The 12,127-nt window shown below is 34.7% G+C and overlaps 1 protein-coding gene across 2 annotated transcripts in view; it reads right to left on the bottom strand.

The window, feature by feature from the left end:
* Nucleotides 1–793: 793 nt before the first annotated feature.
* The window catches only part of LOC125833719 (citrate synthase, mitochondrial), a 346,970-nt gene continuing 335,636 nt past the window's right edge, over nucleotides 794–12,127 (bottom strand). For both annotated transcript variants that reach the window (XM_049512904.1, XM_049512903.1), the window contains exons 2-20: nucleotides 10,339–10,401; nucleotides 9,360–9,422; nucleotides 7,486–7,527; nucleotides 7,117–7,182; nucleotides 6,975–7,040; nucleotides 6,750–6,863; nucleotides 6,307–6,370; nucleotides 6,003–6,085; nucleotides 4,851–4,900; nucleotides 4,697–4,774; nucleotides 4,251–4,379; nucleotides 4,074–4,116; nucleotides 3,791–3,877; nucleotides 2,998–3,099; nucleotides 2,294–2,401; nucleotides 2,161–2,211; nucleotides 1,398–1,471; nucleotides 1,260–1,311; nucleotides 794–1,168 (exon numbers count right to left, since the gene is read on the bottom strand). In XM_049512904.1, the coding sequence (XP_049368861.1) occupies nucleotides 1,079–1,168; nucleotides 1,260–1,311; nucleotides 1,398–1,471; nucleotides 2,161–2,211; nucleotides 2,294–2,401; nucleotides 2,998–3,099; nucleotides 3,791–3,877; nucleotides 4,074–4,116; nucleotides 4,251–4,379; nucleotides 4,697–4,774; nucleotides 4,851–4,900; nucleotides 6,003–6,085; nucleotides 6,307–6,370; nucleotides 6,750–6,863; nucleotides 6,975–7,040; nucleotides 7,117–7,182; nucleotides 7,486–7,527; nucleotides 9,360–9,422; nucleotides 10,339–10,389 (1,413 nt within the window). In that variant the 5' untranslated portion in view covers nucleotides 10,390–10,401 and the 3' untranslated portion in view covers nucleotides 794–1,078. The remainder of the gene's footprint in view (nucleotides 1,169–1,259; nucleotides 1,312–1,397; nucleotides 1,472–2,160; nucleotides 2,212–2,293; nucleotides 2,402–2,997; nucleotides 3,100–3,790; nucleotides 3,878–4,073; nucleotides 4,117–4,250; nucleotides 4,380–4,696; nucleotides 4,775–4,850; nucleotides 4,901–6,002; nucleotides 6,086–6,306; nucleotides 6,371–6,749; nucleotides 6,864–6,974; nucleotides 7,041–7,116; nucleotides 7,183–7,485; nucleotides 7,528–9,359; nucleotides 9,423–10,338; nucleotides 10,402–12,127) is intronic.

Genomic DNA, 12,127 nt, shown 5'->3' with positions numbered 1-12,127 from the left:
TCCCCTCTCTCCCCTCTTTCAAATCTCGCTCGCCACTCTCCCAAATCTCGCTCGCTCGCTCACTCTCCTCTCTCACTTTATACAAAAACGTAAATGTATAAAATACGTTTGTTTGTATAAAACGAGAGAAAATTGTATATACAAATACAAATGCATATATTTTCGTCATATACACTTACAATTATACAAATACGTACGATCTTCCCCTGCCCAATTTTCTTTTGTCCTTCTCTCTTTCTCGCTTTATACAAACACAGATTATACAATTGATCTTTTGTATATGTATACCAAAGCAGATTATACAACTGCTTTCTTTTGTATATGTATAGCGATATATACATATTTATGTTTGCTATTGAGCGCAATTATGCAAATTATAGCTATAGCATACAAATATGATTTTTATGTTTGCTATATATGAAAGTTGCTCTACTTTAGATAGGTAAAGATACCATCAATATTTTATCTAGATGTGTTTTAACTTTTAACAGATAAATAAATAAATAAATAAATAAATAGTGATAGTTATAAGAGAATATCGAATAATTGAGGTATAATTTTGCAAAACGAAACAAAAAATTGAAGGTGCACATAAAGGAAAGGGAAGAAATATACTGTAACATGCAAATTCTCGAGTAACTAAATTACCCAGGAAGAATCTGTGAAGTTACATGGTTCATAATATCATCAAATAAGAATTAGCAAATTTAAGAAACTACACAATTGCAGTTTATTGCGTGAATCGGCCGATTACTAACTTTCCAGCAAAAAGGAAGTCAGTCATTCACAAGTCTAATGGCAACCAAGAATGCGATTAATAGCATTGACCTATTATTTTTACATGCTGGATCAGCGTGTGAGGAATTCGGAATGAAGAAAAATGAATCCACTAGACTAAGTTCAAAATTCAGGGACAAGGCTCGAGAAACCATACAATTCACACAAATTCAGTGAAGTTTGAACTGAAGTCGTTAACCATGCGACGACCTATCTTGTCCCCAAGAAACGAGTGCTTTGTCAAGCAATTATTCATAAAGATTATACATTGTGTTTTATGCTCGCGGAGATTTCAAACAATTCATGCTTTCTTGCACTGGTTCTCAAGCCACTCCATTGTGACACTCTTTGGCCTCTCTAGCGGCAATCCAAGAGCTCGGTCCCAAATTAGCTGTAAAGATGAAGTATTAGTAGAATTTCTAGGGAAGTCAACAGAAAGACTAGAGAAAGCACCACTAAAAAACAACCATAGTAGAAAGTACCTGAGAGCAAATGCCAAGAGCTCTTGATACGCCAAAGAGGACCGTATAATATCTGTACGAGAAAAGATCGAAGGAAGAAATTAGTTTTTTAGATCCATTTACATAGTCAATTCTGTGAGCAATATGAATCTGTCATACCTTGCTTCAGTTAAACCATAATAGTTCAACAACACACCACTGTGGGCATCAACATTTGGCCAAGGGTTTTTAACCTGCAAAAGAATCCCCAGTCAATGAACAAAAGCATTCTGCCTACAGAGACATGAAATGTCAAATGTATAGCAGCTCAGAAAGAGCATCAACAAAAGAAGACAACAGCTTATGGGATAATCAGAAAACAAAGCATAATTAGAGTTCATGGAAGTTCCATATGAAATAAGAAGGCTGAGGAAAAATCCTAGAGATCATACAATGATTCTGAGAAAATCAAAATGACTACTGAGATAAGGGGAAAATCTTACATACAATTGATAAGGTACCAATACCTCACAAAATCCCATTTTCAGCCAACAGCAATGCGTAAAAAGTGATAATCTATGTTTCTCGGACTCTTCAAAAATGTCAACTGGTGTGTGTCGGATTCTCCAAAAGTAGTGTATTTTTGGAGAATCCGACATGGGTGCGGCATCGAAAGTGAAGAGTCCATGCAACTTAGGTGATAATTACCTAACAACCTGAAAGATGCACTTGAGTTCTTCCAAAATTTTAATCCATATTTTAAGTTCTTCCAAAAATTTAAGTCAATCATCTTAGTGGAGATTTAGGGTAATTAGTAAAACTTGAATGCCGACCCCTTCCTCCAAATGAAAATAAATAAATAAAAATAGACGTACAAACGATCATGCTAAACTGCTATTACAGGCTGAAGCAATATCAGTAACAATGTAAATGGAAGATTTACTTTGCCAAGTTCTGTAAGAACAGGAGGAACAACTTCGTAGAGTTTTGAAACCTGCAAGAACGAAAAGCCAAGATCAAACACATTGAATCAAGGAGTATCCTCAATGTACAGCTTCAGGCTTCTAAGAACTAACCAATTGAAACAGTGGATCTTCAGGCAAATGCTTCATAGCGAACTCTCTCTGGCATGTATATCTTGGATCAGTCTTTCGCAGAACTCCATGTCCAAAACCAGGGACAACCTGCAATTTGAGAACGATAGAGCATTTCAAGCTCAGCAATATGGGATCGTGACTATAAAGTTCTCCATCATCTACCCAACCAACATCTAAACTCCCAGAAAGAGGGGGAGAGAGAGACAGACAGACAGAGGCAGAGAAAGAGACTATGTTGTACATATATACATACGTACACATGTATAATATATATATATATATATATATACATACAACACACACACACACACACACACACATATATATAGCGAGAGAGAGAGAGAACAGTTTTTTAAAAGACTCAACAGTCAACACATTAAGATATGAAGTATAAAAGCTAAGAAAAGGTTTTGTTTGAGACTAAGTCAACTACCAAATCTCATTTGAGTAAAGTTCAGTAACCCTGATGAGAAGAGCAGTCGGCGAGACAAATAGAATGTGTTAATCATATGATATTTTCGAATACTGTATGAAATATAAAAATGACGCCGACGGAGAATTAACTCTTTGAACCTTAGTAACATGTGATGGCAAGTCAAAATTTTCATCTAAAGTGAGCTCCAATTGGTTGAAAATAAAATTAGCAGAGTCACATAGAACTATGCAGAGAACTTAAATACTACCTTGCCACTGTTCAATGTTTTCCAAACATAGTCTTTCAACTGCTCTTTGGAAATGTTCTCCCCACATTCTTCTACAACAGATTTTATCCATAGCAAAACTTCCTGATGGCAAAGCAGAAAGTGGCAGCTGGGTCAACTTAGCAGATACAGAATGCAGATATAATAAATAATACACTAAAATTATATCTAATCAACTGCTGTTTGCTGGAAATTTCTGAATTTAATAGAACCAGACAAAAAGACATACCATCTGGACTGATGAAACATTTATGTCATTGTGTAACATAGATAACAGAAACAAACATAATCTTTAAATGAGGGAGGAAAGCATACTTAAATTATTGGACCATATGATAAATGAATGGAATTTATTTGGACGAGTGAATAATTTTACTAAACAGCTGGCCAAATAAGCAGAGATTTTCCATCAAATTATAGAGTCCGTTTTGGTTTTTCATTCATATTGTAGATGGAAATTATTTATTGAGGCATATGGTGCAGCACCAACAATGGCATGTTAATTGTGAAGAATATTAGTTAGAGAATAGAGCTTGTTTATCTTAATAACTAAAAGTTTTGTCCTCCAGGCTCATTGGAATTTCACATATCTTTTTCCAACTTAAATCGCACATCATTTCGTTTCAGATTTTCATCCCTCCATTTATTTGAGCCTTGGTCAATGGGGATGAATATTAAATACACAGATGACAAAAGGAAATTTCAGCAAGGGAAATACCTAGTGTGCAATCAAAGCAGTATAGAAGAAACAACAACTGTAAAGCAGACAAAGCACCTGATTGGCTAAACCATGAAGTGGTCCGGCTAAACCATTCAAAGCAGCAGCAAAGGAGAGGTAAGGATCTGACAAAGCACTAGCAACCTGAATTTAAGTACAATTAGTGCTACTGAAAAACCTGACCATAGAATGTTGACTTATGAAAAAACATGGACAAAAACAAGGCTTAAGCTATTGCAAATGCATATTCCCACTTGACATAGAACTCTATGTTAAGAGTTAAGACCACTAGTAAACACTTAGTTTCTCCATAAACCACAGAGTGAAGTAAAGAACGCACCAAGTGACCGGTGTGAGCACTGACATTACCACCTTCATGATCACTGCAACACAACAAAATCAATACCAACTGGTTATAAAATGCAGGCAACTGGAAATCCTGGTTGCCAGGAAAGACATTAAATACTCAGAAGCAGGTATCATAAAATAGTTATAATAATTCAGGACTCAAATTAACCTGTGTATTGTGACATAGAGCCTCATAAGTTCATGCATTTCAGAGCTACTGAAACCAAGCATGTGAGCAAAATTTGCACCATAATCCAGGGATTCATCCTTAGGTATAGTGTCGCCATTCTTGTACATCCTTCACAAGTGCAAACAAAAGGATCAGTTTGCACAGTTTCAAAGACTAATTTCCATGTAAGCATTAAAACCTTAGTTGCGCGGACTCTCCACTTTTGATGCCGCACCCATCTCGGATTCACCAAAAATACATTATTTTTGGCGAATCCGACACGCACCCGTTGGCATTTCTGAAGAGTCCGAGTTTAAAACCCAATAACAGAAGGCAACTAAGCAGAGAAATCAGATTAGGAAATTATCTACTTCCAAGTGCAACATATATGAGGATAAAAGAGAATACGAAAATAAAAACTGGTATATACCATACTATTATCTGACCTGCGATAAACATAAGCAGCAACAAGTGGAACTTGAGCAATCAGATTCATGGAATCCTCATATGTTGGTTCCCAATACCTAATGACACAACATTGTTAGTGTTTTCCTGGAAAACAAATAACCAGCTTCAAGAGATGACTTTGACGAGGCTCACTTTGATTTGTGAATCCCTTTCTCGTATGCCTTTTGAAATTCACTTTGAACCTACAGAGAAAACAAGGTAGTGAATTGGTGGTTGAAATCTCCTAATAAGACAGCAACAGACGAAACCACCATTTTCTTGAGCTAAATACAGATGAGATTCCTTCTTTCATCTTTTAATTCCAAGGTTCTCAAAGATCCACAAAACAGTAAGACAACAGAATATGAATTTCAACACTCAGAGCTGCTTCATGATGCTACATATCTCTTCTTCTTCTTTTTTGCTTCTTTTTTTTGACAAGGGAAACCCGCAGCCGCTACCCTTTGGCTGCGCACAGGGTAAAACTCTCACTTCTATGCAATAGCTCGCAAACCACACAGGTGAGGTAACCCGCACTAGGCAAGCCCGGTGTGACGAGCTCGACCCAGAAGGTAAACCCCTTGCTTCGCTGGCAAGGGGTTTCGAACTTGAGACCTTCAACATGGAAGTCCCAAGCCCAAACCACTGGGCCACCCCGAAGCACTTAGGAACCATTTAGCCATAGATAAGATTCCAAATATTTGAAATAATATTTGGAGATTATTTTGAATTATTCTTCAAACTTGAAATATAGAATTTGAGGTTTGAAAAAAAAAACATTTTTAGGCTTTTCAAATTCACTCACAAAATTTCAACTGTAAGTTGATGTCCAATCACAACTTCAACCTTTCAATACCCTTTTTCAACTGCAACTCAAAATACGACATTTTTCAAATCTCAACAAATCATGTCCAAAACACCTACTTAAATCTCCCAAAACTCACTTAAAAGAGATGAAAGTATGAATAGTTCGGCCTTTCGCAGGTGGAAGAAGGGACAAGCTATCCTTGATTACACAACAAGTCACCAAAATTTTTAGTACATATGAAGTGTCACTACAGATTCCAAGTTCACCAAGCCAATAGGTGCAGGCATCAAATAAAACATTACAGCACCAGGTTAACCAACTTCACACCCTATATTTTGTTGAGAAGCACCCAAATCGTCTGTTGTGAAGATCGAGTGTTGGTAGTGAAGATCAGAAAGGTCAGAATCAAATCAAAGGATCCATGTTTAATTGTGAATGCATGCTATTTAGGAAATTACTGAAAGCAGAAACAGAGAATTAAACAGTTCAAATTTCACCTGAAGAGCCATGACTCCAGTAGCAAACTGGGTCATTGGATGAGCTGTGACTGGTAAGGCATCAATAGTTTTGTATACATGATCTGCAGCAATAAATTTACGGATAAAACCTCAGAAAAGGAAAAGCATCAAGTGGTGCGATGAATGAATATTTTTAGTAAGTGCAATGAATGAATATCATGCAACTGAATTTATAATTAAAAAGGTTCAAATTTAAGGAGTGATAACTATATTGTAAAAGCCAAAGACTAGCAGCACCCAATAAAAAAATGAACAAGAAAATACAATAGGACAACTAACATACCAGGGATAGTAGCCCGACTCTGCAATTCCTGAGACAATGAATTCACTTGCTCTTTTGATGGCACCTTCACAAGAGTATGAGAGAGAAGATAAGTATAGTCTTAAAATCTAAGCATGTATAATAACCACCTCAAGGACTCCTATAGTAATTTTTCTAGACAAATCAGACTCAGTTTTGCACACTTGCAATATTATATAACTAGAGTAGATCCGGCTTCGTGTGCATGAGAAAAAGAAATCTATCTACTTGCACAGAAGGGGAAACTCAGTCCAAACACAGGGCTTAAGAGCTGTTAAACAGAGAATCTTTGAAGTGCCTTACAAATTCATACTTTGAACTCAATTTCAATAAAAACTAGAGCAACATCGTGAAGCAGTTCTAATGAATGTTATTTCAAATTCCCTATGTGATAGGGTAAATTAAGCACTCAAGAACTCACCCACCTTTCCTGTTAAAAGAAGCCAGAGAAGACCTTCAGGCAAGGGCTCACCCCCAGGCTTTGCTGCAGGTAATACCTTTTGGCATTCAGGTATAGACAACCCCCGGAAGCGAATTCCCTGAAAGAATATAGTAAAGGTAATGAATGGCGCGACAGCAATCACAGAAATTAATATGATTTTGTGATTGACTTGCATTCATTATGGGATACAGATTAGGTAGAATGTAACCTCATCAGGGTCAAGTAATGAGGTTTCCCACAGTAATCCTGTCATTCCTCTCATTCCACCAAGAACCTTTCAAATTGAACAAATGTCAATCCAGATTTACAGCATATTCCCAAACTTATGTTTAACTAAAAACTTCTGTTACCATATCAACTGTGATGTTCCCCAATTGAACCTTTCCATATTCTGACTTGATCTTTTTCAGGCGATCCTAATGAAAAAAGAAAATAATCACGAGAATTAGAGAATCAGAAATATACATATATCACATGATAGATGATCTCACATCTCACAACTTTATGAAAGCCCCTCTCAGTGTATACAAAACATGAGACTTCTTTTTTTCTATATAGAAAATTCTCATGAGAAGAGAGAAAAAACATGTTATGATGGAAACATTCTCCCGTGTAGTTTAGGGGAAAAGTAGAAACTGTGAAGTAAAGCCCCAGTATACACAAACTTAAGCTCTGGAATCAAAGGGAACTAAAGAGGTAAGAAATGAATCTATATATACCTGTTGTTCAGGAATCAATTCTTGCAGCTCAGAACGCAGATCCTATATCAAATAAAATTATTAATTGAATTATATGGGAATATTAAGAAGAAGTGTAAGAATTAATTAAAAGATGAAGGGGTAAAACATTTTGCATTTATCATTTCAAGTTCACAAGTACTTTAAAATTAGACATCGTTTGTATACTCGCCTGCCTAAATAATTTGTCCTCTGGCGTAGAAAAACAAAATAGCATACAAAGGGCAGGAGAGGTTCAGGTGGAAATTTGTAGACTAGCTATTACAAATCAAAGTTGAAAAGAAAGAAGGTAAGTAATCAACCACACAATGACAATTAGCCTAGGTTTTAATGCAAATGTGTATCCTCACTTGTCTATTTTTCCTCTGTGGTATAGCAATGAACACGAACAATGTGTCACACAAAATAAAGGACACAGTAATGCTTGAGATTTGTGCTTCACTGGACTAGCCAATTTACAACAATAATATCAGGTGACATCTGAAAATCCGAGACAAAAACTGCGACACTTTGAGAGCCCTATGACTGCATTACAACCTAGCATGAGCCATCACCTTCAAGAGTTTGAAGAAAATTAGCTGGCCAAGCGTATAATTTAGCTTGTAACATCAAATGCATCCTCAAAATTAATTTGCTTACACACTGTCAAGACTCAAGACTAGTCAAGTGGAAGATTAACTTGACCCAAGAAAGCCATACCAAAGAAAAAACAGTTTCATTATCTTGGGAATCAATTTTGTTAACAAGATGTCAGATCCTAAAAGACGCCATAGTGTTTCAGCAGTGTTTTCACTGCAAAATCTATATTTCCATATAGGATGTTATATAAGCTAGCCCAGGTGCTTAATGATGTAGGGAAATTAATTTTAAAACACTATGAGATGCTCAAACCACCATTTCATACTCAGATAATGGTCTGCAAAATCCAGATAATAAAAAATGAAAGAAAAATAATACTAGTTAACTTATGAACTATAAAATAGCAAAAACAAAGCTGGTGGTTTCGGAGTAACGAACTTAAAAATTCAAAATGATAGTCTCCTTCGTAAACGGTTATGGAGATCGAGATTCAGAATGCAGGATCAAGTGCTGGGGAGAAAAAGTCATAGAAACCAAGTTTGGGATTCTCAATCAGTGGATACAAGTCCCCATCTAACTCGTATGAATTCTATGTATGGAAAACAATCAGGTCACATTGAGAGGATTTTGGGCAACACCTATTTTCTGTTGGGAGACGGAAGGAAAATAAGCTTTTGGCATGATTCTTGGTGGGTCAAATCCCTCCCAATCAACAATTCCCAAAACTCTTTTCATTAACTTCCAATCAGGTAGCTCTTGTTGCTGATTGTTACCACAATCATGGATGGAAATTAGATTGTCCGAAGGAATTGCACTGATTGGGAATTCAACTGAGTTTGCATATTGGTACAAAAGATAGGATCCCTGTCCATCTGTCCTAATAAACAAGACTGCCTATGCTGGAAAGGTACAAAAGTGGTTTTTTTCCTGTCAAGTCATGCTCCTCTATCCTTCAGGACAACCCTATCACAGGTACAATTTGGCCTTGGAAACACATTTGAAGAAGCTGTGCACCAAATAAAATCCAACCTAGAATTTTCATCTTCATTTCTAAGATTATGATATGAACTGCTTCAGTAGAAAAAACACAATAACACCTATCACTTTCCAATATCAAGTCGCTCCACAACAAACAATGATTGGTTACATTCAAAATATTGATTATTTTAAAAATCATACAACTGATCCAAACTAGCTTGGTAATTGAATAATATGTAATCACAAAGTAACCAAACAGCTCATTAATTTTTTTCGCAGAGGGAGACATTAGAACTTACAAGACCAGAAGAGGTTTGGACTTGAAGCCAGCGCACAGAATTGCTAACATTTGACTGTTGGACCTATATTTCAGAAATGAATTGAATTTAGATCAGGAATATACATACTTCAATAAAAGGAATTCAATTTATAAAATAAAAATAAAAAACTATTCAAATCATTAGTCCATCACATCAGGGCCGGCTCTATGTATACTTTAATAAGGCATTGGCCTTAGGCCCCCAATTTTAGGGGGCCTCAACTTTTTACCAAGAATAAATTATGTGTTAATTTTTTATAGAAAAACATTGATTATTTATGGTAAAAAGTATATATTTAAAATTATTATTTTATTCTCTTCAATCCCATTCAAATAGAAGAAATCAAGAAAATATTGTTTTATTTTCTTACACTCTCTACTAATACTCACATTATTTTCTTTTTAACTCCTTTTACACTCCCTTCTTTAAATTATTGATAAGTTAGAGTAATATTCTGTCAAAAATATCAATTAATAGTCGAAAAGTGTTGAACAAATTGAATTGTAAATTCTTTTTCTATTTCTTCTTAGATTTTCAAGCATTACAACAAGTCAACAACCATAGTAAAATGTGGGGTAACCAAATTATCAACTTCATCAAAGCTATGGTTCTAACTCTTATATTTATTTGAAATTTGTCTACTTATTACTTGGTAGAACTATGTTAACAATTCATATAATGATTGCCCGAGTAAAATAATATTTTTCAACGTTGAATTAATAAAATCTTATTTAAAACTAATAATTGAAAAAGTAATCGAATAAATCATTTATATATATAAAAAAATATTAAGTAATACTTTGCATTTAAAAATGTAAGAAAAATAAATTTTAAATAAATGCCTGTGAAGTTTATTTAGATTTTAGGCCTCTAATTAAGATTTTGCTTTAGGCCTCCGATTACATTGAGCCGTCCCTGCATCACATGAACAACAATTATTTTTTCCTTTGCAACTCACCGCTCGAGAGCGAAGCTTTGACAACAACGAAACGCTACGGTAGAACACCATTGCTCGCGAAAAAAAAATAAATTAACTGCATCACAAAGTTAAATTAGTCACAAGTATCTGTAAATGATTCATTAAGACAATCGCCAGTGCAAAATAGTAGAAAAATCCATATAAACGTGCATTTCAAAAAGGAGGATACCGGAACGGGATTGTTCAAAATCAGCCAAAAGGTCGAAATAGATCACCAGCTAATAATTTCAAATAAAATCGTAAAAGCAGATCAATTCGATGAACAGATTCTGGAAATGGCGATTGAAAAGAAGGATGCTTACCTTTTTACCAGTGGGAATAGATCTCAAGTAGGCTGATGGAACGAAAAAGAACTTGCTCCTCTAAAGTCCTGTGCGGTTCGTTTTATTAGACTGGAGTATTTTTTTTGCACCAAAAAGAAAAAAGTGTTTTTTTGCTTAAAAAGAAAAATATATAATTATTCAATCCAAGTGGTCTTTTGACTTGAAGGCGTCGAAAAGGCAAAATAAAGCTAAGAAGATTTCCAACAAACTAAAAATTTCTTTTGCAAAGTTTAAAATATCAAGCAGCTAATTTTTTTTATTTTCTTTTTTGAGCCAAAACAATGGCATACTACTAAAGAAAATTAAATAAATGGTGAATAATGCAAAAATAATGTGTGTTTTTAGGCTGCGGGTTAGCCGCCAGAATAGCACTCCATTATGACTTTTGGATGTCCCCATCCGACATAGAATTATGACTTTTCAATAATCAGTTCACCCTTTTAAAAATTAATTAATCTAAAGCACGACCTGTGCCAAACTTGTCATGGGTATTTCATATTCCATGAAATTCTCTTTTATGCTAGACACTTTCTCCTATTATTATTATTATGAAAAAATAAGAGAATTCAAATAGTAGAAATAGATAATAGGAGTAATAGATAGATATAGTAAATAAATATTAGTTGGATTAATAAATTATGAGTTTTTTTTATTATAAAAGTTTAGGTAATTTTTGAATTTTAAAAAAATTCCAAATACTAGAACTTGGCCCAAATACTATTTTTTCTAGTATTTGGGAACTTGGGATTCTTGGCAAATATCATTATACACTCTAATATCTTTTTTCTTTTTTTTTCATCCGATGTTCGAAGCCCACATTGGAATTTCGACTAAATTCGGATCGCGCTCTGCAGGGACATTCGGAGATGGCGCTCACAACAAAATTTTCTCCATACCCAGAGCTCAAACCCAATACATTTGATTAAGGGTGAAACACTCCTAAAAATGCACCACAATCCATGTTGGTTATACACTGCATGACTACAATATCATTATACGCCAACCTTGAACCTTGTACGAATTAATGTATCTATGGCACATTAAAATGATCCTCTATGTACTGGATCATTTTGTTTAGCTTAATAATACTCTCTCTCTCTCCCTATGTATTAGTCCACTTTTGAATTGATACACTTATTAAGAAAATAATGATTGACATAGTAAGTTTACCATCTTATTCATATTAATTAGTAAAAACTTAAAATTTTCAAGAAGTTTTACATTTTTCAAAGTAATTAATTGAGGGTATAATAGATAAAAAAAAATTATTTTTTCTTGATTTGTCAAAGTAAATATATAATCAGGGACAACTAAAAAAAAATGGACAAATAATTTAGGACCGAGATATAATGGGTTAATACCTCAGATGGTCACTAAACTATCCAGCCTTTCCTCAGAAAGTCACTCACAAGTCACATGGTGATTTTTTAGTGAAAATAAAAAGT

Source organism: Solanum verrucosum, unplaced genomic scaffold, assembly GCF_900185275.1.
Source record: "Solanum verrucosum unplaced genomic scaffold, falcon-dt-bn FXZP01000307.1, whole genome shotgun sequence".
NCBI lineage: Eukaryota > Viridiplantae > Streptophyta > Magnoliopsida > Solanales > Solanaceae > Solanum > Solanum verrucosum.
Note: the sequence above shows the minus strand (reverse complement) of the source record. Positions and strands in the feature narration are given on the sequence as shown.